Consider the following 22580-nt stretch of genomic DNA (forward strand, 5'->3'; position numbering starts at 1 on the left):
GAGCTTAAAATATCCCCGGCACTAGCTGGTTATTAAAATGAAAAAAAAAATCTAAAATCACTCGTTATTGCATTTCAAACTGCGCCGTATCCATCGCTGGCTAAATTGGCCGCGCCTTGACGGCTCCCACCACGTTTATTGGAAACGTTCCACGCCAAACTCGTGCGCCGTCGTGCCGCGCGCTCCGTGTCGGCGGGAGACGGCCGAAGCGCTCCTTCTCCTGAAGTCACCCCTGAGAAGAACCCCCAACGAACGAATACGTTGTGAGGCCGCACTCATTTACACACACGCACACAACAACAACAACAACAACCCGCCATTCGCCACTAAGTGGCGGTGACGTCACCACGACGCTTGTGCCAGGCCATGTGCACCTTGAGGCCACGTGAAGTGTCGAACGCCCGCTGGCAGGAGGTCACGGGGCAGACCCAGGTGCCCACGGGTCGACTGACACGCACACACGGACAAACCTGTGCGCTGGCAACAAGCGAACAGCAATACAATCGCTGGTCTCGTCAAGGAGCGTAAATGGTCGCGCGAACTCCGCTCAGCGCAGCAGCAGCAGCAGCAGCGGCGGTGGTTTTTGGCTGGGCCATCGAACAAAATACAGTCACCGCATCGCGCGCTTTCAGACACGCTTGTGCGTCCGTCTGGAATGCTCTTCCTTTCAATAGTAGAAAGCCACTGGAGCCTGTGCACTCTTAAAACATCTAGATTGAAAACTCAAAACTCATTTAGAACGGCTTTTTGTGTTTAGTTTTGTTGTCCTTCCCCCGCACCTGCGATTAGCACGGTTGGCTACGTGCGCTGCGAAAGCAGCTCAACTTGCACACGCGATGGGCTAGCTCGCAGTCACTGCGCGAACATTATCGGAACGCCCCTTGCTCGCGCAACGACGCAGCCGAACGAGGCACCGGGCGGGGGTCACGGCGATGAGAACTGTTGCGGAGACTCGCGAGCGGAATTTTTATTTTTGTTACGACCGGTGAGGAATGAGGACTGCAAAGTTGGCCTCGGAGACGCGAAGTAGGACCGCGTATTCACCGCTCCACGACCGTACGTACGCATGTTTGTAGGCCTTCTCTCGCACCGTGCGCAGCGTGTATGTACGTTTAACGCGTAGGCTTTCGCGTCCAAAATTATTTCATAATGAAGGTTTGTGGGTTAGATCGGGTAAGTATGAATGTGTCGTAACCCTCCACCGCCCGACGCAGCCAGTAAGGTTTGTCACGTAAACAACGCGCCAATTTAGTTACTGCTTCGGCCCACCGGTGTGTTGGACAGTAAATCCACAACATTTACAATTTCAATAGTCTTCATATTGTTTACATGACAAACCTTACTGGCTGCGTCGGTCGGTGGAGGGTTACGACACATTTATACGTACGCGATCTAACCCAAAAAACCTTTATTATGGAGCGTGTATGTACGTTGAACTTCTTTCGCACCTCCGATTTAGCACGGTTATCTGCGTACGGTGCAAAAGAAGAAGTTCACCACACGTACACACACACACATGCATCGCACGTGACCACCAACTGTGCTAATCGAGCAGGCGCCTTCCACGCGGCGCGCTTGAGGTGGTTAAGAGAGCTACGATTGGAATGTGCCCGACCGTGTCAAATCTCATAAGCTAAGCAGGCGGTTTGAGCCTTGGAAGAGTGCTTAGGTGGTGAGCATGCATGCGTGCATGCATACCAGGTGTTATAGAGCACGGGAGGTGCGCGCGAGGGGGGGGGTGTTGTTACTCGGAGCGAAGCAGTGCGGTGATTTTAATTGTTGTACTCTACTCCTATGCTGCCACGTCTACGCACCCCTGACTTTGGTGAAGTAGGGTCAAATTACCCCCCAGTACAGCACACCGGTGTGTTGGAGAGCAAAGCCACAACATTTACTATCTATATATTTACGTGATCTAACCCCCAAACAAACTGTATTATTAATGATATTGGTCGCGAAAGCCTACGTGTTAAACTTATTTCAAAATATAATTACCTTAAAAATGTCACCTCCCCCCCCCCTTCATATGTGTTTCTTAAGATGATAATGAAGTTTCCCAATTTTCTTCACGTGACCTTTGTAACATGAGAAGGGTTACCTGTGTGTGTTTGTGTCTTTTATATGGCGGTGAGTTACGAGATTGTAAACTTGACTTTTAGTATCATCGTAACTTTGTCCTGTTTAGTTTTTTTACGTGTGGCCTGGTAGCTCAAAGTGTCAGAGCGCTCAGCCAGCACTGCTGATATTCTGGGTGGAAATCCGATAAACAACTGTCTCGTCTCTTTGGTTCTCTCCGTAAGGTAGAAAAATAATAAATCACGTGTCGATCGCAACACAAGCAAACGTCATCAGGTGGGACAACCACAGCAAAAAAAAACTGCTGAAGTAGGCAGTTTTATTTCTACCCACGTGACTTTACCGAAAGAACCAAAGAGTAATTCCTGCAGTCACAAAAGCTTCAAATCAAGATTTAAGTGTCCCGTCAGTAAACCGTGTTATGTTGAGCTTCTTTCACACCGTACGTAGGCATGCGTGCTATTTGGATGTTGCGGCAACTGTAGTGAGTTGGTGGCCTGAGACTGGTCACCATGTTGTGGATTTTCTCTCCAACACACCGGAGTGCTGTACTAGTGACGAATTGGCACGTTCTGTTTACGTGACAACCCTTACTAATTGGCTGTGGGGGGTGGTGGCGGGTTTAACGACACATTTATATATTTATGCGATCTAACCCAACAAAAACCTCTTATGGATGGTCACCACTCACTGCACAGAAACAACAAAACCCGTAAATGTGGCTTTTTATTCAGTTTGGCAATAAAAATAAATCTCAGTTTGATTGGCATGCGACGAACACTCTTAACACCATACTGCTTGGTGCTTTCGGTAAAGTCGCGTAGATAGAAAATGAATAGATCACAACGTTTCGATCGCAACACAAGCAACCGTCATCAGGCGAGACAAACACAGCAGGAGTACTGCTGATGCAGGAGAAAGAGCTGCTGCTGCAACACGAGGCTATAGAGACTTTATAGGTGGGCTCGACCCAAGGGTAAGTGGGCGGAGCCAGAGATGGAATCTGTACTCTTAACACTCTTTGCAGGACATTAAGAGGCCTATCCCCCGAGTGTGCATAATGATAGCAGGTGAAGTGACACCGCGGGTAGCATCTGTGATATCATTCGCAGGCCGTAGTCCGACACACAGTGATGCACTGCTCGCTGCAGGGCTCCGGGTGGATGTGTTTCTCCGTCTGCTGATAACGTCGCACCGATACCCGTATTTGGAATCGAATGTGGAGAGACGAGAGCGATAATTAATCGACGCGTAACGGGCTTCACATCACTGGCCTACGAGGCAACCACCACTTCTCCGGTGTCAATGAAAATCAAATGAACACCACTTTGTGGCACTCCGACAGTGGTCAACAATATATACGAATATACTTGCCCCCTGCCACTGGAACGTGGAACTTCCACCACCGGCTGGGTGCCGCACCAAGTTTTTCGTTCCGATCGGCCGGTGGAATCCGCGCCGTTAAAAGCTTCACGGCCACGCAGAGACTCGTTGGGGGGGGGAGCGAAACTGCCGTTGCGATGGAACTTATAAAACCCCTTCCCGTTACGATGGCGTACGCGTGCGTGTCCGTCATCGGTTTTTCTTCCGAATCCGTTCCGATTCCGTGCGTGTACGTCATCGGAACTAAATCGATTCGAAACGGAATCGGAAGTAAAATGGCCACGCCGGTGGGCGTGCGGCACAGTTTGGCGCCAGCTGTCTTAGAGCGTGGCGGTCGTGTCGCTACGGTTCTCTGCGGTGAGCGCGACGTCTTTGTAAACAACGCCGCTACGCCTCCCGGAATAAAATGAACGCCAAGCCGCTTGCGCGTCGTGAACGGGACGTCTCGGGACGGGAAAAGGGTTAACGTGCGGACAGGACACGGAGCCTCGGAACGTGGTGTGCATCACAGTGAGGGGGGGGGGTGACTGTGGGAGGTTGGTGGGGGGCGGTGGGATGAAAGGGCTTCGCAGCGCCACGTACCACCTTGTCTCCCGTCCACAGGGTGGAGGCGCTCTCACCGGCCACGTGCTTATTGCCATTTTCTTTGATGTTCGCGAGCTGCCTGGCTGGTGCGTGGATGTTAGTGGGGGAGCGGCGGCGTAGCGGTTTGCGCTCCGCGCCTCGAAACCCGGCGACCCGAGTTCGACTCCCGCTCGCGGGCAACGCCGGCGACGACTATCTGAACCCGGTCCCGGGCCTCGCCTAGGTCGACTCGGCCTCAAATGAATACCTGGTAAAAACATCGCCGCTGGGGAGACGTAGGCGGCCGGGCGTCGTGTTGGAGACCCACCCCCTCGTGTGACCGCCGTGCCCGCCTTCATAGGTGCTCCCTTAACAGCACTTTCCCGACAGTCTGTTACAGGCGGGGGATCTTCATCTTTGTGGAGGTGGGTAGGGGTGAGCGAGCGAGTCCTTTACTCCAAGCGATAAGATCCACCCTCCACCGCCCGGCCCCTCGGGCGCCGCAAGAACCAATCTCGATCGTTTGGCCGTCATTAACGGTGCTCCTGGCACCGAGAGCCAGTTTGCCCGCTGTCGCTTGTCTGTTTGAGTGCATTTTCTGCGAATTGCTCCCGATGTCGATGTTTCAAAAGGCTCTTGGTTCCATCGTTCAGGGCTAGAATTTTCGTCATCGTCATCACGATCCATGGGCGGTTCGCCCCGTAGGTGCCCACTGCACGTTTCGAAATTCGAAGCCCACTTTGCTCTGCCGTGTGCCAAATCTGGTCGAGTGGTGCCACATCTTTCTCGCACCAATCTCTTAGGTCTTCCTCTCTCTTTCCACTTTTCTCCATTTTTCCCCAAACAACGGCACACTTAAAATGTTCCCGTTGTCGTCCATTCTGAAAGTTTAGCTGCTGTGAACCGATGAGTCAAGCCCAGGGTGCGCTGCGTGTTGTAAATGATACCGGGTCGTGTGTGATTTTCAAAGCAATGCATTATTAAAATACTGTACCCAGGTTTCTATTGACCACTGTGTTCAAGTGCACACAGTTGGTGCGGGCTAGATCTCGCCAGACAGGTTTACACAACATCACAAGCACCGCCTAATTTGTTTTGCACCGGAATATAATCTCTGTCTGAGCCTCGACTACGGCTTCCCCTCTCGGGCAATCAAATCTCATCCTGGCTCATTTCACAAACCCGAGCCGCTCCTTCGTTCCTGCCGTCATTTACATTATTTAACCCTCTCCCTCCCTCGCCCTCCCCCTCCTCTTCGCTGCGTTCGCTTGCAGCCGGCATGCCGGGTTCCCGTGACCCCCGGGGGATACGCGTTGGCTTGCCGGGTCTTGCCGCCGTGTCTTGCCGCCGTGTCTTTTTTTGTGCTGGCGAGGCGACGCTACCTCGGGTGACGCGCCCGGCCCATCGGCAGGAGTTTTGTTGCGTGTCGGCCCACGGCTGAAAGCTAAACCTATGAAACTATTTTTTATTTTTACCAGGTTCAGGCCCACCGAGCTTTGTAGCTCTTTTTCAGAAGCGACCTGGCTATCACGTACGATAGCTCAACGAAGTGACTCATCACCGTGCGTAAATGTACGGTGGCCAAACACTCTTTCGACGCGTGATGTTGAGTCTCTCAATGTGGAGGGAAAGACCTGGAGGACCCAGAGAAAAATCCACACGACGACGAGGAGAGACCGGCGCGCAAACTCCAAATATACAGCAACAGGCGTCAGGGTTGGGATCGAACCCACGACCTCCTGTACACCAGGCGAGGTAGTTAACATCTCCTAGCCACCGTGATGGTGATGAGAGAGAGACGCAGACTCCAAATATACAGCAGGCATCGTCCGGGTCGGGATCGAACCCACGACCTCCTGTACACCAGGCGAGGTAGTTAACGTCTCCTAGCCACCGTGATGGTGATGAGAGGGAGAGACGCAGACTCCAAATATACAGCAGGCATCGTCAGGGTCGGGATCGAACCCACGACCTCCTGTACACCAGGCGAGGTAGTTAATATCTCTTAGCCACCGTGATGGTGATGAGAGAGAGAGAGACGCAAACTCCAAATATACAGCAGGCATCGTCCGGGTCGGGATCGAACCCACGACCTCCTGTGTACCAGGCGAGGTAGTTAACGTCTCCTAGCCACCGCGGCTCAGAGCGGGCGGCGGCTACTTTGTAAACCAGCCGGTGTCGATTGGCGCCGTTGGCGGTGATTCGGCCGCGTCGTCGTCGTCCGCGTGCCGTCGTTTTTTATTCTCGCGCTCATTTACCCAGCGAACGTCTCCACCCGATGCGTGTGTGTGCGTGGGCGTGCGATCCGAATTGAGCGGCCAAGAATTTGCTTGTTTTTGTGCTCCCGTTTTAGTCCCCCCTCCCCCGGGAGAAAGGTCGATCCTTTTTATTTCGGTGAACCGACCGGCCGAGAATGTGGAGTCGAGCGGCCTCGGAGGTCCGAACGACCAGTTGCGCGCCACCGAGAGACCAGTGTCCGAGCCGCCCATGATTTAAGTGTAGCGAGCGGTGGTCTCAACACAGCTGGCGATAACTGCGAAAACAACAACAACAAAACGATTAAACTGGGTTGTACACTTAATTTGGGCTTAAATCCAGGTCTGAACATAGGAGGAGAAAAAAAATCGTATTGATTGTCGCAGCGATGAATATTACTCTCATGAAGCAGGGCGGGCGGGAAAGTTCTGCCCCTTGCTGTGGATAAGAGTTCGCTTTGAGTTTTTAGAGGCAGTACTGTGATATCTTCTTCTGCGGCCCCTTCTCTGACCATCTCATTAGGCAGAGTGTTTAGGTAAGCGTGACGGCTACTGTTTGAACTACTTTCGCGCCGTACATAGCCAAACGTGCTAATCGGAGGGGCAATAATAGTAATGATAATTACTATAAGGCCACTTGAAGGAAAATTCCCGTAAAAAAAATCCAACGCGGGCGTTCTCTCACTGTCACGTGGAGCCCCGCGCTGTGCGGTTCACAAATGGCCGATGCAAATGTTCCGCAAATTTATAAACGTCGGCAGTTGAAGTGGAATGAGAATTTGCAAAAACGAGATGAGAACAAACGAGAAACAATCTTTACGAGATGGTAATTTATTTTTTCTGCCCTGAATTGAACCGTGACTCCCACCCCCGCAAAATGATAATAATAATAATTCAGATTGGCGGGGTCACGCATCAAAGTTTGAAGGGACAAAATGAGTGACTAATGTGACTGGTAATGACGACAACACTGATGATGAGTGTGATGGTAATCACGATCACGATGAAAATGATGTCTGATGATGGTCACATCATTGACGATGACGACCATGATCATGATGTTCGTTCCAGCAACGTCTAAACGGTGACGAAAATGAACGCTACTTTGACGTTCACCACACGATTGTACATTTTTTAAGCTGCGATGACCCGCGCCTTTTCTGGTGCTGTCGCACATTCTCGCTCCCTTTGTCGGGAAAATAATAAACGTCTCAAGTCGGCGGCGAGTCACATGTGCGTTGAGCCCGGCAGAGGTTAGCGGATATCATTTAAAAACAAGAGGGAGGGCGAATCGATACCGAAAAGAGTTGACATTTTCGCAAAATGGGCGGCGACATTTCCGGCGTCGAGGAACAATCCGGCAGGGCCTCGCCTCGATTGAGGGCTGTGTAGCTCTTTTTTTCGGAAGCGACCCTGGCCATCGCCAACGATAGCTCAGCCAAGTGGCTCGTCGATACGCGGAAAATTTATATTGTCCAAATACTCTTAAACGCGTGGCGATGATTCTGAACGCGGAGGGAAAAACCCGGAGGACCCGGAGACGAATCCGCACGACCACAGGGAAGAGACCGGCACGCAAACTACAAATATACAGCAGCAGGCGTCAGGATCGGGATCGAACTCACGACCTCCTGTACACCAGGCGAAGGTAGTCAATCTCTCCTCGCCACCGATTGTTTTTGTAGCCCCCGCTCCCCCACTCTCACCTGACTGATCCCAGGGTTGAGCGACCCCTTGGCAGACGGCTTCCTCCCCTCGCACCCAACATATTACACGACCGCAGAGGGGTGGCAGGGAGGTCGGAGCCCAGTGATGACCCCCCCCCCGCCCAGCGCTTCGTGGGTCAGGGCTCTCAAATGCAGTGGGGATTGTTGGTCTTAACCCGGGCCATCGTTGACTTTGCAACAACAACAACAAAACCCATCGCGTAAACATTTCCGTCTGAACTTAATTATTTTTTTATCTCGTTCAGATTATTCGGATTTCTTTTTTGCTGCTATAAATGTCCACGTGATGAGCCGCTTCGTTGAGCTATCATTTGTGGCCAGGTTGTGTTATGAAGAATAAGTCAATACCTCGGTGGCCTTTATCTGGTAAGATTAAAATAGTTTAGTTTTATTTGTATATTTTTAAGGGAATTGTTTACCTTTCCTATTCTTTGCACTCCTATTGCGTTGTTGGCACTGTTTGTTGTTGTAACCTTCTGACCCCGTCCCTACTGGTCATCTGTGAAAAAGAGCTTCATAGCTCATCGGATTCCTCCTCCAGTATGAATAAATATTCTGATTCGGATCCTTTTTGGCAAATTCCATCTCTGATAATTACAGACGTCGGTGTGAGTTTCACGCGACGGACATCACTCCCGTACGCCGGAGTGGGTGGGAAAGTGCAGCCCCCTCTGCTGTGTGGGTCAGAGGTCACCGTGAAGGGATCTCAGAGGTCGCAAACGGGTTTTGATTCCTTACCCGTACCCGTACCCGGCCGGGTATGGGTACCCGTACCCGTTCCCTACCTGTACCTGTACCCTACCCGAAATGAGTGACAAACGGTTACTCACCAGTGACTCACGGCCTACCCGTACCCGTACCCGGCGCACCAGGGTCGCAAACGGGTACCCGGCCTGGTACGGGTAGCCGGGTATCGGGTAGGGTACGGGTATTGCGTACCCGATTGCGACCTCTGGTGCAGCCCCCTCTGCTGTGTGGGCCAGAGGTCACCGTGAAGGGATCTCAGAGGTAGCTCTGTGATGTCCGCTTTCGTGGGCCCCTTTTCTCTGATGCAACGAGCTGCGCTGCTGTGCGAGAGCGTTCTGAATGGATTCAACATCTCGTGATGTGACTCCGGTAGGGCAGTTGGCAGATATTGTAGGCAGATTGGGATCAACGTGCGATGCTGTTATTGACGATGTTGATGCCCGTGTTGATGCTGCTGTTTATGATAGTCTAGATCAGGGGTGGGGAACCTTTTTTCTGCCAAGGGCCATTTGGATATTTATAACATCATTCGCCGGCCATGCAAAATTATCAACTTCGAAATTAGCCTGTTTATATTTGGTCAAACATTTAATTAACTCTCACCCCTAATGTGATGGCTGGAACTGCTTCTCTTTGGTGAGGCGTGTGATGTTGGCTGGTATTGATGTTGCTGCTACTCGCAACTGCTTTTCCAGGTTTGCTCCGAGATTTATTGAATTTCGAGTCCTGCCTGCGGTTGCCTTGGCAGGGCCAGACCAAGTGATTTTGCGGGCCTTGATAATGATGCCAATGCTGTTCATAATGATGATGATAATGATGATGATAATGACAATCTTGGCGACGACTGTTCTTGATGGTCTTGATGATGGCATCGTTTATAATTATGCCGCTCTTCATGATGATGATGATGATGGTGTTAACACCCCGACGATGCCGTTAATTAACGACGGTGCCACCGCTGATGACGACGACGACGACGACTAACGATCCCGCCGCCGTTGACGACGATCCCGACGATGCCGTCGGCGTGGACGGTGCCGCTTCCGCTGATTCCACTGTCGCTGATCCCACTGTTGCTGATCCCACTGTCGCTGATCCCGTGTGCCGGATCCCCTTGTCTCGCAGGAGCCGCCATGGTCAAGCACCAGCCGCTGCAGTACTACCGGCCCCAGCTCTGCCTGTCATGCCTCGCCGGCCTGTACGGCTGCCGGTGGAAGCGCTACCAGCGCTCGCACGACGACTCCACCAAGGTCGGTGTGGGCGAGCAAGCGCCAGCGGAGGGGGCGAGCAAACGTCGCACGCACGCACGCACACGCACACACGCGCGCACGCACGCACGCGCGGCAGCGGAGCCGTTAGCGCTGCGCTAAGCCGGCTTGGAGACGTCGTCGTCGTCATTCACGACAGAGCACCGTCGTCACAGCGACGCGATTGATCGTGTTTTGCAAAGCAACATGCGACTAAATTGGCAACCGGCGCGATTAGCCGTGGCGACGTCATTGACTCGCCCCCCCGCCCCCCCGTTTCCAGTGGGAATGGGATGATGAACCCGAGCTAATGGGCTGCAACCTGGCCAAACTGATGGCTTGGATGGTGACGGGGTGCCTTGGTTATACAGGCAGTCTGCTCACGGTTCACACACGCAGGCGGGGCACGGTTAGCCATCAGCAGGCTCTCCACCGGCTCTCTCCTGCGCTTGATTGTCGCTCTCTCCACGGGAGGCGAATGACTTTGGTGTCGCCGACCGGCGAGAATCCGTGTTTGCGTGTGAAGCCACGCGGAGCTGTTCGCCCGGCGTTGCCGCTTGAGCAAAGCCAAGCAAACCTCCCTCCCCCTCCCCCCGGGCCATCGTCTTTGGGGGTCTCGTTCCGTTCTGGGGCCTTCCTCGTTCCCGAGGGCCGGCCGCCGGATGAACTCCTCCTCCTCTTCTGCCTGCCACGGAGCTCCTTGCCAGCGCTGGGGGGGGGTCCCACATTTGGAAGAGTTCAACTTATAAGCAAGGACCCAAACTGCACTTGTTCCGTATCGCTTCGGTTCCTCGCCCCTCCTCAGGCACCGTTAGAAGTTAGGTCAAGTCGCTCGTTCACCGGCACCATCGGCAGCAGCAGCGTCATCATTATCAGCAGCAGCGTCATTATCAGCAGCAGCAGCGTCATTATCAGCAGCAGCAGCGTCATTATCAGCAGCAGCAGCGTCATCATTATCAGCAGCAGCGTCATTATCAGCAGCAGCAGCGTCATTATCAGCAGCAGCAGCGTCATTATCAGCAGCAGCAGCGTCATTATCAGCAGCAGCAGCGTCATTATCAGCAGCAGCAGCGTCATTATCAGCAGCAGCAGCGTCATTATCAGCAGCAGCAGCGTCATTATCAGCAGCAGCAGCGTCATTATCAGCAGCAGCAGCGTCATTATCAGCAGCAGCAGCGTCATTATCAGCAGCAGCAGCGTCATTATCAGCAGCAGCAGCGTCATCATTATCATCAGCAGCAGTGTCAACAGCAGCAACAGCAGCGTCATCATCCGCAGAAACACGTTTTTGAAGCCAAGGTTTGGACAATCGTGAGAACGTAGAGGTCCCGACAAATAAATCGGTTCCCAGCCGCTGGATCGACGGCGGCAATGACTGATGTAGAAGATGTCCAGCAATGCTAACACCCTCGATCCTGGAGTCGAACCCAGCACCCGCGAACCGAGAGGTCGGCGCGCGTTCAAAGCGTCCGTGCCGTTGAGCGATCGCGTGTGACGGGAGAAGCGATTCCGAAGCGATGGGCGCTCGCCGTGACAATGACGACGATGATGCCGGCGCGCTATAATCCGCACCACTCGTACATTCCCCGGGGCGCTAATCGCGTTTACGGAGCGAACACAAATCCGTGCCGCGTTCACGCGCAGCGGCTTCCGAGGGCTCCTCCCCCCCCCCTCCCTCCTCCCGCCGCTGCAGCGGATATTGAAACATTTAAATGCGGCGGAGAATCCGTGTGGAATTCGCGACGAATAGAAATTTGTGTAATTTCACAAAAAATGTATAATAGGCATGAATTTTTTTGTAAGGTTTTTTTCTCTGCGTGTGCGTGCAATGTGGATTAAGTCTGATCGGCCTTAAAATTACTGCAGGAGCGGTGGCGCAGTTGCTTTTGGCGGGTCTCCCCTAGGTGGACTCGGCCTCAAATTAATAACTGATGCGATGTCTAGACAATAATGTGTAAACATCGCCACCGTGGCAACAAAGGCGGCCCGGGCGTGGTGCTGGCCACCCACTCCCCTCGTGTGCCGTGCCGGCCTTCGTAGGTGCTGCTCGCTTAACAGCCCTTGCCCCCAACGGTCTGTTAAGGTTACACGTTTTTTTGTCTTGCAGTGGGAGAGGCTGTGGTTCCTGCTCGTCTTCCTGACCTGCGCTCTCTCCGCCATCTGGTTCTACTTCTGGTGCCAAGCCAGCAACGACTACAACGACTTTGAGTGGTGAGCCTCTCGCTTAAATCAAGACTTGAAGCTTTCGTCACTGCAGGGATTCATATTCTTTGGGTCTTTCGGCAGTCGCGTAGATAGGTTCAAAGAAAAGAACGAAAAAAACTACGGCGTTTCGATCACAACGCAAGCGATCGTCATCAGGAGAAGAAAGAAAAATCCTCTCGCTTGCGCAACGTTGGTAGGAACGACGCGACGTCTCGCTGCCACGATCGTTGGCATCGTGCAAATGTCCGCGGCTCGGGCCGCTACCCCTGGAGCAGCGGTCAGCACGGTGGACTTGCAACCCAGAGGTCGCCGGTTCCACCCCACCGCCCGAGGCTAGGAGATGTTAACTGCCTCGCCTGGTATGCAGGAGGTCGTGGGTTCGATATTGACCCCTGACGCCTGCTGTGTATTTGGAGTTGGCGTGTCTCTCTCATCACCATCATGGTGGCGAGATGTTAACTACGTGATGGCGTGGATTTCTTTAACCGGTTCCTCCGATTTTTCTTTCCACATTGAGAATCGGCGTGCGTTTAAGAGTACTTGGCTGCTATGAACATCCACATGATAAGCCACTTCGTTGAGCTATCATTTGTGGCCAGGTCGCTTCTGAAAAACATTGCCTTGTAGTTCGCCTCAGCGGTATAAGCGGGTATACGCCACAGTTCGTCTGTGATCGGCAGGTCGGGTGTGGGTGGGGTAAATCGGGGGTACACCCCCCAAACCTGCTAACGCTGGAACGCATGTGCACGTACCCCAGAGGTCGCAAACGGGTTTTGATTCCTTACCCGTACCCGGCTGCCGTACCTGGCCGCAGCAGGGTTGCAAATGGGTACCCGTACCCGTACCCGGCTGGGTACGGGTACCCGTTCCCTACCCGTACCCTACCCGAAATGAGTGACAAACGGTTACTCACCAGTGACTCACGGCCTACCCGTACCCGGCCGCACCAGGGTCGCAAACGGGTACCCGTACCCGGCCGGGTACGGGTAGCTGGGTATCAGGTAGGGTACGGGTATCGGGTACCCGGTTGCGACCTCTGACGTACCCCCTGGAGCTCGTTCAGGTCGACGCCTCTGCCGCCAGGCGTGTCGTTTGCGAGCAGCTGCCAGGGCATCGCCTTGGCAGCTTATTAGTCGAGTCGGCGTTTTATATTTGTTGACGTACGCATGGCGCCACAAACGTGCCACTCAAAAGCGCCATCGTCACATTACAAGTCGAGCCCCAAACGTGAGACGAGAAAATTCTAAGCAATGAGAAAAACAAAAAAAGGCAGTTGTACCGCGTGGGCTTTTGCGACCAATTCTGGCTGTCGCCTGATGAGGCTGGTTGTTGTGATTACCGTGCGAGACGTAACGGTGCTCGAACACAACCGTTGTGCTGAACTAGTAACTAATTGTTTACGTGACAAACCTTACTAATTGGCTGTGTCGCGTGGAGGTGGGTTTAACGACACGTTTATATTTACGTGATCTAACCCAAAAAACCCTATATTATGGAAGGGGAAAAAATGGCCTATGATAATCGTATCGTCCGTTTTCGCAAATGGTCGTTTTGTCGTCCTTGCTGTACCTGTATAACTTTTTTCCCGTGTTTTATTTTCATACTAACATAAACATATATCAGATGACGAAAGCACTGCAATTCCAATTTGTAAATAAATAAATAGCTATTGCCCGTTAAGTAATAGCTATTTGCCCGTTAAGTGCTTTGCAAAATGTTATCCGTAGCTATTGCTGGCATAGTGGTTTTTTATGACCTCGTCATTTCCTAAATACCCCGTGCTCATTCAATGCTCCATTATTGCATGACTGACGCCGCATGCCCGGTAAACATTGTAGCTTTGGCAGCGATTGAAGTGGCAGGCTTCTAAATCGACTCCACTTGCTTCCAATTCTATAAAGCGTAAACTTTTTATTTTACCAGGTAAGGCCCACTGAGCTATATAGCTTTTTCTTAGAAGCGACATGCCCATCGCAAATGACAGCTCAACAAAGTGGCTTATCACGTGGAAATGTATAGCAAACAAATACTCTAAATGAACGTTGATTCTACATGTGGAGGGAAAAACCAGAGGACCCGTGGGAAAAATCCACGCGACCACGGGGGGAACGTGCAAACTCCAAATATACAGGCGACAGGGTCGGGATCGAACCCGCGACCTCCTGTATACGTCGCCTGGAATTTGGGAATTTTGCCGCTGGGATTGGCCGGCCCGACCCCGTCTTCATGCGCCGTACCGGCCTGGATTTAGCAGCACGCAAAGGTGTGCATTGCGTGTTCAAAAAGCTCCCCAGCCTTGTCTAGACCTCGAGCTCAAGAGAACTGAATGCACTCTCTCTTGTGATTCGGTTTCCCGTTGGTCGCCGACAGAGTCTTTGTACGTATGTATATTGAACTTTTTTTTGCACCGTACGTAGCCAACCGTGCTAATCGGACAACAAACTAAACACAAAAAATCTGTTCTAAAGAAGTGAGTTTGTCAATCTAGATGATTTACAAGTGCACAGCTCCAGTGGCTTCCTAATTTCGGAAGGAAAGAGCGTTCCAGACGGACACACGCGATGCGGTGACCGTATTTTGTTCGATGGCCAGCCAAAAGGCGCCGCTGCGAGGATGACCGCCGTTCGCGTGATGGTGGTTTATGCTTCTTTGACGAGCAGACATTGACATGCACGCACAGACGCACGCACGCGCGCACATCAACACTTCGCACAAAGCTGGGGCAATGGAGCGCGCGTGCTGCTGTCGTTCCGCCCAGGTTTCTCTACTCGAAGCTCGGCTACTGGTACAGCTGGTCTGTGCCGATGTTCGTCATCGCCATCGCGCTCCTCACTTACCTCGTCATGCTGCTGGTGAGCTCCCCCTGCGTTCACGGCGTCGTACAGCGCGACGGGCGCGCGCGCAACGACGCCGACGTCCGTTTGGTCGCGCGGTGTTGAAACCGAAGTTCGGAATGAGGTCGTGGGGGAAGAGCGAACGTGGGGAGCCGCCAACAGTCACGTGACGGTTGGCAGCACGCGGCGGGGCTTGTGATCCGGAGCTCGCCGGTTTCGATTCCGTCTGCCGGCACGGCGATTGGAACGACGGACGGTTCCACCGCGTCACTGTGGACCCGTCGCCACGGAGTTGCTCTGTCCGCTTTGTTGCTGCGTCGCTCTTGAAGTTCATCGCCTTGACAGGCGCTCCCTGGGTTCGCGCCGTCGACAACAACGAACCGTCTGCAGACGTGTACATTTTGAACTTGTGAGCACGGAGAATATCGCTCCTCAGTTTCATGATTTCGTTTGCCGCTGCTCGACGGTCTTTCCGTGTGGGATGTTATTTTTCGAACGCAGAGTTAGTCGGCTTTGTGCCTGGACGGGTCTTCACAAATAGTGTTTGTTGCTGCAGCCTTGAAGGCTGAATGAGAGGTTTTGCGATTGTCACGTGTGTGCGCGTGCGCGTGCGTTTCTACGCGGGGAGCGGTAGCGTGTAAGCGGTCAGCGTGCTGCGCTACGAACCTGGCGACCCGAGTTCGATTCCCGCTCACAGCCAACACCAGTCGAGATGATCTGAACCGGTCCTGGGCCTCCTCTAGGTCTACTCAGCCACAATGAGTACCTGGTGCGGTGTGTAAAAACATCGCCACTGGGGAGACGAAGGCGGCCGGGCGTGGTGCTGGCCACCCACTCCCTCGTGTGCCGTGCCGGCCTTCGTAGGTGCTCGCTAACAGCACTTGCCCCTACAGTCTGTGAAGGCTACACGGGGGATCTTCGTCGTCGTCTACGTGAGGGAGTCGTAGCGCAACAAACCCGGTGACCCGAGTTCGATTCCAGCTCATGGCCAGCGACGGCGATTACCTGAACCGGTCCTGGGCCTCTACCAGGTCGACTCGGCCTCAAATGAGCACCCGACGCGGTGTGTAGACATCGGCACTGGGGAGACAAAGGCGGCCGGGTGTGGTTCTGGCCACGTCCCAGCCCCCCTCCGTGCGTCATCGTGACCTCGACGAGTTGCTCGCTGGCAGAACGACCGGCACCGCCACGCGCGATGTCTTTGCGTATAGCCGCGTGCGTGCGTGCGTGTCTGCAGATGTTCGTCGCAAAACCACTTGACGTTGATATGTCTTTGATTAATTTTTCATGATCGTGGTGGTGGGGGGTGTGATTTTTTTTTCTTTGAAAAAATACAAATAGATTTTACCCTTTCTATATTAATTATCATGGGACCCTTTTTTTGCCAGTTTCAAAGCATGAAAGATAAGAGTAGGTTTGAAGCTTTCGTGACTGCAAGGATTCATACTCTTTGTTTTTTTCGGTAAAGTCACGTAGGTAAAAAATCTAAATAATTTATTTGATTAGATTTTTTTTACCTACGTGACTTTACCGAAAAAACCAAATAGTATGATAAGAGTAGGTTTTAAACAGGAGGCGTGTTTAGATGTTGAAACACCAAATGGGTACCTTTTGCAAGGAATCAAGTCTGCATTAACAGCACGCGGTGATTGTGGTGAGCATGCAAACACAAACATGCTCTGATAATTAATGCATTGTCTTGTGTGGAGGCCAATCAGTTTCAAAGACGATGCATATATTATCAGAGCCATGTTTGTTTGCACGTCTGTGTGTGGTTAATGCGAACTCGTTTGAACATCTTGACACAACTCCTGTTTTCTTGCCAGGAAGGGTGAACCGGATATATATATTTTTTCAGACGCCCCGTTGGTCTGACCGCAAGAGAACCCACGGAATAAATCGTGCTCGTTTTTGTGGCCAGGTCGCTTCTGGGAAAGAAAAAAAAACGCAACTGCCCCCCCCCCCCATCGCGTTGTTAGATCATTTCTAGATCGTTGTTATATCGTTGCTAGATCGTTGCTATATTGTGGCTAGATTGTTGCTAGATTATTATTTTATCGGCGCGAGCAGCACGCAATCCCCCCCCCCCCTCCCCGTGAATGGCGCCGCGTGTTCCCGATTCGCCAACGATCGCCGCATTGTTTGCTTGTCTACTTGTCGACTTGTCGACTTGCTGACTTGTTCATCAGCGGCACGGGCCCCCGCGCCTCCTGCGTTGCGTTAATGAACGCAGTCAATTTGCTGGAGCGCGTTATTAGACTTCTCGTCGTATTGATTCCAGACTAATGACTGATTGAGGGCCGTGTGTGTGTGTGTGTGCAGGCGTTAATGAGGCGCTCGCTTTTAGACTCTTTGTCTTGTAGGGCAGCGGTAGTGTAGAGGTTTGGCGCGTTGCGTTACGAACCCGGCGACCCGAGTTCGATTCACGGTCACGGCCAACACCGGTGACGATTATCTGAACCGGTCCTGGGCCCTAGGTCTACTTGGCCTCAAATGATTGCCCAGTGCGGTGTGTAAACGTCGCCACTGGGGAGACAAAGGCGGCCAGGCGTGGTTGCTGGCCACCCACCCACCCCCTCGTGCTCCATTCCGGCCCTTCATAGGTGCTCGCTAACAGCACTTGCCCCTACAGTCTGTGAAGGCTACACGGTGGGGGGGGGAGGGGGTCTTTGTTCGCATGTGTGTGTGTGTGGGATGCTATATATGGCACAGTAGGGGGACACAGCTGGTGCATCTGCCGGTCATCTCAGTCGGTCATCCCATGGCACCACCTGGGTCTGTCCCGTGACCTCCTGGCGGCGAGCCTCCGACGCTTCACGTGCTAGCCTCAAAGTGCACCTGGCGGCTGTCGGTGTCGGTCCGGCTTCGTTGGCGGAGCTCGTCTGTGTTTGCGTGCAACCCACGTGTTTCACCTGCGTGCCCCCCACGTGTTTCACCTGCGTGCCCCCCACGTGTTTCACCTGCGTGCCCCCCACGTGTTTCACCTGCGTGCCCCCCACGTGTTTCACCTGCGTGCCCCCCACGTGTTTCACCTGCGTGCCCCCCACGTGTTTCACCTGCGTGCCCCCCACGTGTTTCACCTGCGTGCCCCCCACGTGTTTCACCTGCGTGCCCCCCACGTGTTTCACCTGCGTGCACGACAGTGTCCACGTGTGCTCACCTGCCTGCGTTCGTGCCCCGGCGTCGCCACTCGTTCCGGTGCCACTTATTTTTGGCGTCGTCGTCCCCCTTCGCCGCCACCCCCCCCGACCCCCAGCGTGTTGTTTCGCCGCGCGTCGATGCGCGAGCGTGATCTTCCCTTCCCTCTCTCTGCCCGCCGCCCGACAGGTGCTGGCGCTGTGCCACGTCTCCGTGGGTCTGCAGATGTACATGCACTGGACGCACAAGGTGAGTGGGCGGCTGCGCCAGTCCGGTCGCTCACAGTATCCAACTTCCCCCCCACCGCCCGGACATTTGCTAAGCGCGCAAATGTAATTTTTTTTACTTTTTATTCATTTTCTTCGATGCACGCTCGAAGTGGCTTCTGGTCTACGCAGTAGTCGGGGGTGCAGGGGGGTTACAGCACTTAAAAAAAAAATACCATCATCTCTATTCCCCACCGTAACCCCCAATCGTGGGCGCCACGGTTACGAGATGTTAACTCCCTCGCCTGGTACGCAGGAGATCGTGGATTTGATCCCGACCCCGACGCCTGTATTGTTGGAGTTTGCGTGTCTCTCTCCCTCCCCGTGGTGGCGTGGATTTTTCTCCAGGTCCTCCCGTTTTTCACACCACACAGCCTGGACGGCGTTCCATTCATCGCGCGTTGAGAGTTTTTGGCTGCTGCTGTAAATTGTCCACGCGATAAGCCACTTCGTTGAGCTGTCATTTGTGGCCTGGTCGCTTCTGAAATAGAGCTACGTGGCTCGGTGGTCCATGCCGGATAAAATAGCAAAAGTGTTTAGTTCTCGAGGGGTTGGCTCTCAGAGCCACGGGGACCTCTAGCGGTCGCTCGGCAGAAGTTCCACATCGGTTTCCTGCCGTCGCCCAAGCGTGCGTACCGCGCTCAAGCGTGCGGAGCGCGCTCAAGCGTGCGGAGCGCGCTCAAGCGTGCGTGCGATCTCCGGCAATCCCGGTCGTCGCGTCTTTCTCTGGAGAGGTAGACGCGGTATAGGCGCAGCCCCCGCAGGCGCGCGCGCGCCACTCGCCTGCCCCCCCCCCCCCCCCACCGCGATAGCCGCCCCCTTGCTTTAGAGGGCAATTTGGCGGACTCGTAAACGCTGGCCGGGCTTCCCGTAGGACGAGTCACCTACCACACCTCACCTCACCCCACCGTGCGCGCGGCACGCGTACGCCAGTTACTCTGGTGAACCCGTGGTCGCTGCTGCTGCTGTTGTTGTTTTTTTAAAGCGATCGTCAAACTCCGTTGCTTATGCGCGCGTGCCGCGAACGCGGCCAGGCGGTGAGCGACGTTCACCGCCCCTCCCCCCCCCCCCCCCCCTCGTTCTCCCACCTGCAGGTCGGCGTTTGCACGTCGCTCGTCTTCCTCGTGGCGCTGATCGTCGCCGCGTACGAGCTGTGGCGCGACGAGTGGAGCACCTTCGTCTACTCGTTCCAGGTAACGACCCCTACGCCCCCTACGCCCCCTACGCCCCCTACGCCCCCTACGCCCCCTACGCCCCACCCCCAGCCGCGTCGTCACGACCGGCGGCAGCCTCGCTCAGTCGTGAGTTGCCGACCGGCGGGTGGTGCGGTGAGTTGGTGAATGGTGAGGGTCAGGTGACTCCATGACTGGTGAGAGTGGTATTAGTCAGGTGGGTTGACCGATTGCTTGTGAGCGGTGAATGTCTGACGTTGGGCGAGTGTCGCATCACGCAGACCGGCATTTGTCTCCGGGGGTTCGGGCGGAATGAGCGTGTGTGGAGGAGTTGCCGACGTTTCGGGCAACGGGCCCTGTTTGCTTGTGCGCGTGCCCGGCGCAGTCGACGGCGCCGTTCCTGCACATCGGCGCGGTGGTGGGACTCACCCTCATGGCGTGGCTCGTCGCGGGGCAATTCGCCCGCACCGATCGACTCGGTGAGGAGCGCACGCACGCGCCACGAGCGCCCTCCCTGCGTTTGCGAGCATCGCTCGTGCCACGCGCGTACCACGCGCGTGCTACACGCGCGTGCTACGCGCGTGCGCTCTCACGCGTGCTCGTGCGTGCGTAGCCCTGCAGGTGTCGATCGTGCTCGTGTACCTGGCCGCGCTGCTCACGCTCTACCTGCTGCCCCTGCTCGTGCGCTCGCCCTGCATCGTGGAGGAGAGGGACCTCCCGGCGCGACCAAAACTCTTCGGACACCGCGGGGCGCCCATGGTAACCGTGAGCGCCGTAGCAACCGGGGACCGTCATGGCCACGTGCAATGGTGCCGTGGTTGGCGACGAATATTTTAACCGGTTGCGAGCGTCCCCTAGGTCGCCTCGGCCTTAAATGAGTACCCAGTGCGGTGTGTAAACGAGACGACGGTGGCCGGGCTTGGCGCTGGCACCCACCCGCTCGTATGACGTGCCGGCGTTTTATGCCCATGTGTCCGTGTTTTTATGCTTGCGCACATGTGCCGATATGTGTGTCCGTGAGCACGCGTGCGTGCGTGTGCGCGAGTTGCAGCTTGGTGGGGAGCGGTGGTGCAGCGGTTAGCGCTACGCCGCGCTACGAACCCGGCGACCCGAGTTCGATTCCCGCTCTCGGCCAACACCGGTGACATTTATTTGAACCGGTCCTGGGCCTCCCCTAGGCCGACTCAGCCTCAAATGAGTACCTGGTGCGGTGTGTAAACATCGCCATTCGGGAGACAAAGGTGGTCGGGCGTGGTGCTGGCCACCAACCCCCTCGTGTGCCCGTGCCGGCCTTCATAGGTGCTCGCTAACAGCACTTGCCCCAACAGTCTGTTAAAGGCTACACGGGGGATATTTGTCTTTGTTGTTGCAGCTTGCCCCAGAGAACACGATCATGTCATTCGAGCGAGCGACAGAATGCAGCGAGGGACTAGAGACGGACGTGATGCTCAGGTGGGTTAGCTGATGACACTGCAGAGTAGAATAGATGATTGTTTGCTTGTGTTGCTACGATGTTTGGCGGCAGATGATGACAATGACGACGATGAACGTGACAACCATGGTCTTGTCATCAATTGTGATGAAGACCACGGTGACAACTGTGACGGTGACAGCAGTGATGACGATGACGACGACGATGATGATAATCATCACAATGATGACAATGACGATAACGACAACGATTACGACGTTGATGACGAATGATGTTTGACGACAATAAGCATGACGACAGTGATGACGATTATGATGATGATGATGATGACGACGATAACGACTCTCTGCCCCTCGTGCCAACGACTGCACCCACCTACCCCCCTCCATCCCCCGTCCCACACAGCCTGGACGGCGTTCCGTTCCTGATGCACGACACCGACCTGCGGCGCACGACGGACGCGCTGCGCGTGTTCGGGGAGCCGCGCGCCTCGGCGCACCCCTCCCGCTTCAACATGTCGGAGCTGCGCTCGCTCAACGCGGGCTCCTGGTTCCTGCGCAGCGACCCCTTCGGCACTGCGGCGTCGCTGTCGCCCGACGACCGCGCCCTCGCCAGCAACCAGAGCGTCGGCGAGCTGTCCGAGGTCTCGTTGGGTTTTACCGGTGCATCTGTCGAATTCTCGGCGAGGCACAAAATCTGAACGTTTGTTTCTACCCTCGTCCGTCCGCCGCGGAGCGACGCGGCAAACGCGGGCGATGAGCCGCCCTGCGGCGGAGCGTCGCCAGCAAGTTGTCTTGTGGGGGGCCGTACGGGGAGTGGGGGGGGGTGTCCCCCGTCGCGTGAATGTGGAATTTCCACCGCTGGCTCGGAGCTGCAGACGGAGAGGCTCGCTCCTCCCGCCGCCCCGCGCCGGCCTGGGCGCTCGGCGCATGCGTGTTCACGTGCGTGTCCATGTGTGTGCGCGCGCTTGCGTGTTGGCGTGTCAGGTGCTGCACTTGGCAGCGCAGCGCAACCAGTCGGTGATCTTTGACCTGCGCCGGCCGCCCTGGGACCACCCGTACGCGGACACGTGGCTCGAGACGACGGTGCAGGCCGTGCTGGCGTCGGGCATGCCCCACCGCCTGGTACCGACACTCCCGCCCCTCCCGCTCGCTCGCTCACCCGCTCGCTCACCCCGCTCGCTCACCCGCTCGCTCGTCCGCTCGCTCACCCCGCTCGCTCGTCCGCTCGCTCACCCCGCTCGCTCGTCCGCTCGCTCACCCGCTCGCTCGCCCGCTCGCTCGCTCATCCACTTGTTTACTTGCTCACCTACTCACTCGTTTGCTCACCTGCTCACTCGCTCATTCAATGACCTACCTACTCAATCACCAAATCACTCTCTCATCCATCCAAGTTTCACTCGACTTACGCGCTCGCTCGCTCGCTCGCTCGCCAACCTTCATCGCTTCGTCTCCGTGGTCGTCGTCCTCCTGCATCATTTCTCCTTTGGCTGCCAATCAATCGGCAGTCTTATCCATAGACCATCGTCCACCCG

The 22580-nt window shown here is 54.9% G+C and overlaps 1 protein-coding gene across 2 annotated transcripts in view; it reads left to right on the forward strand.

The window, feature by feature from the left end:
* Positions 1 to 963: 963 nt before the first annotated feature.
* The window catches only part of GDPD5 (glycerophosphodiester phosphodiesterase domain containing 5), a 35288-nt gene continuing 13671 nt past the window's right edge, over positions 964 to 22580 (forward strand). The window contains exons 1-11 of one of the 2 annotated variants that reach the window (XM_078614064.1): positions 964 to 1056; positions 9878 to 10002; positions 12107 to 12210; positions 14963 to 15056; positions 18366 to 18425; positions 19537 to 19635; positions 20000 to 20093; positions 20228 to 20373; positions 20987 to 21066; positions 21452 to 21689; positions 22033 to 22170. In XM_078614064.1, coding sequence (XP_078470190.1) covers positions 993 to 1056; positions 9878 to 10002; positions 12107 to 12210; positions 14963 to 15056; positions 18366 to 18425; positions 19537 to 19635; positions 20000 to 20093; positions 20228 to 20373; positions 20987 to 21066; positions 21452 to 21689; positions 22033 to 22170 — 1242 coding nt within the window. In that variant the 5' untranslated portion in view covers positions 964 to 992. The remainder of the gene's footprint in view (positions 1057 to 9877; positions 10003 to 12106; positions 12211 to 14962; positions 15057 to 18365; positions 18426 to 19536; positions 19636 to 19999; positions 20094 to 20227; positions 20374 to 20986; positions 21067 to 21451; positions 21690 to 22032; positions 22171 to 22580) is intronic. The other variant, XM_078614063.1, reaches the window with a different exon arrangement.

The sequence above is a fragment of the Lampetra planeri genome, chromosome 43 (genome assembly GCF_965212315.1).
Source record: "Lampetra planeri chromosome 43, kcLamPlan1.2.h2, whole genome shotgun sequence".
Taxonomy (NCBI): Eukaryota; Metazoa; Chordata; class Hyperoartia; order Petromyzontiformes; family Petromyzontidae; genus Lampetra; species Lampetra planeri.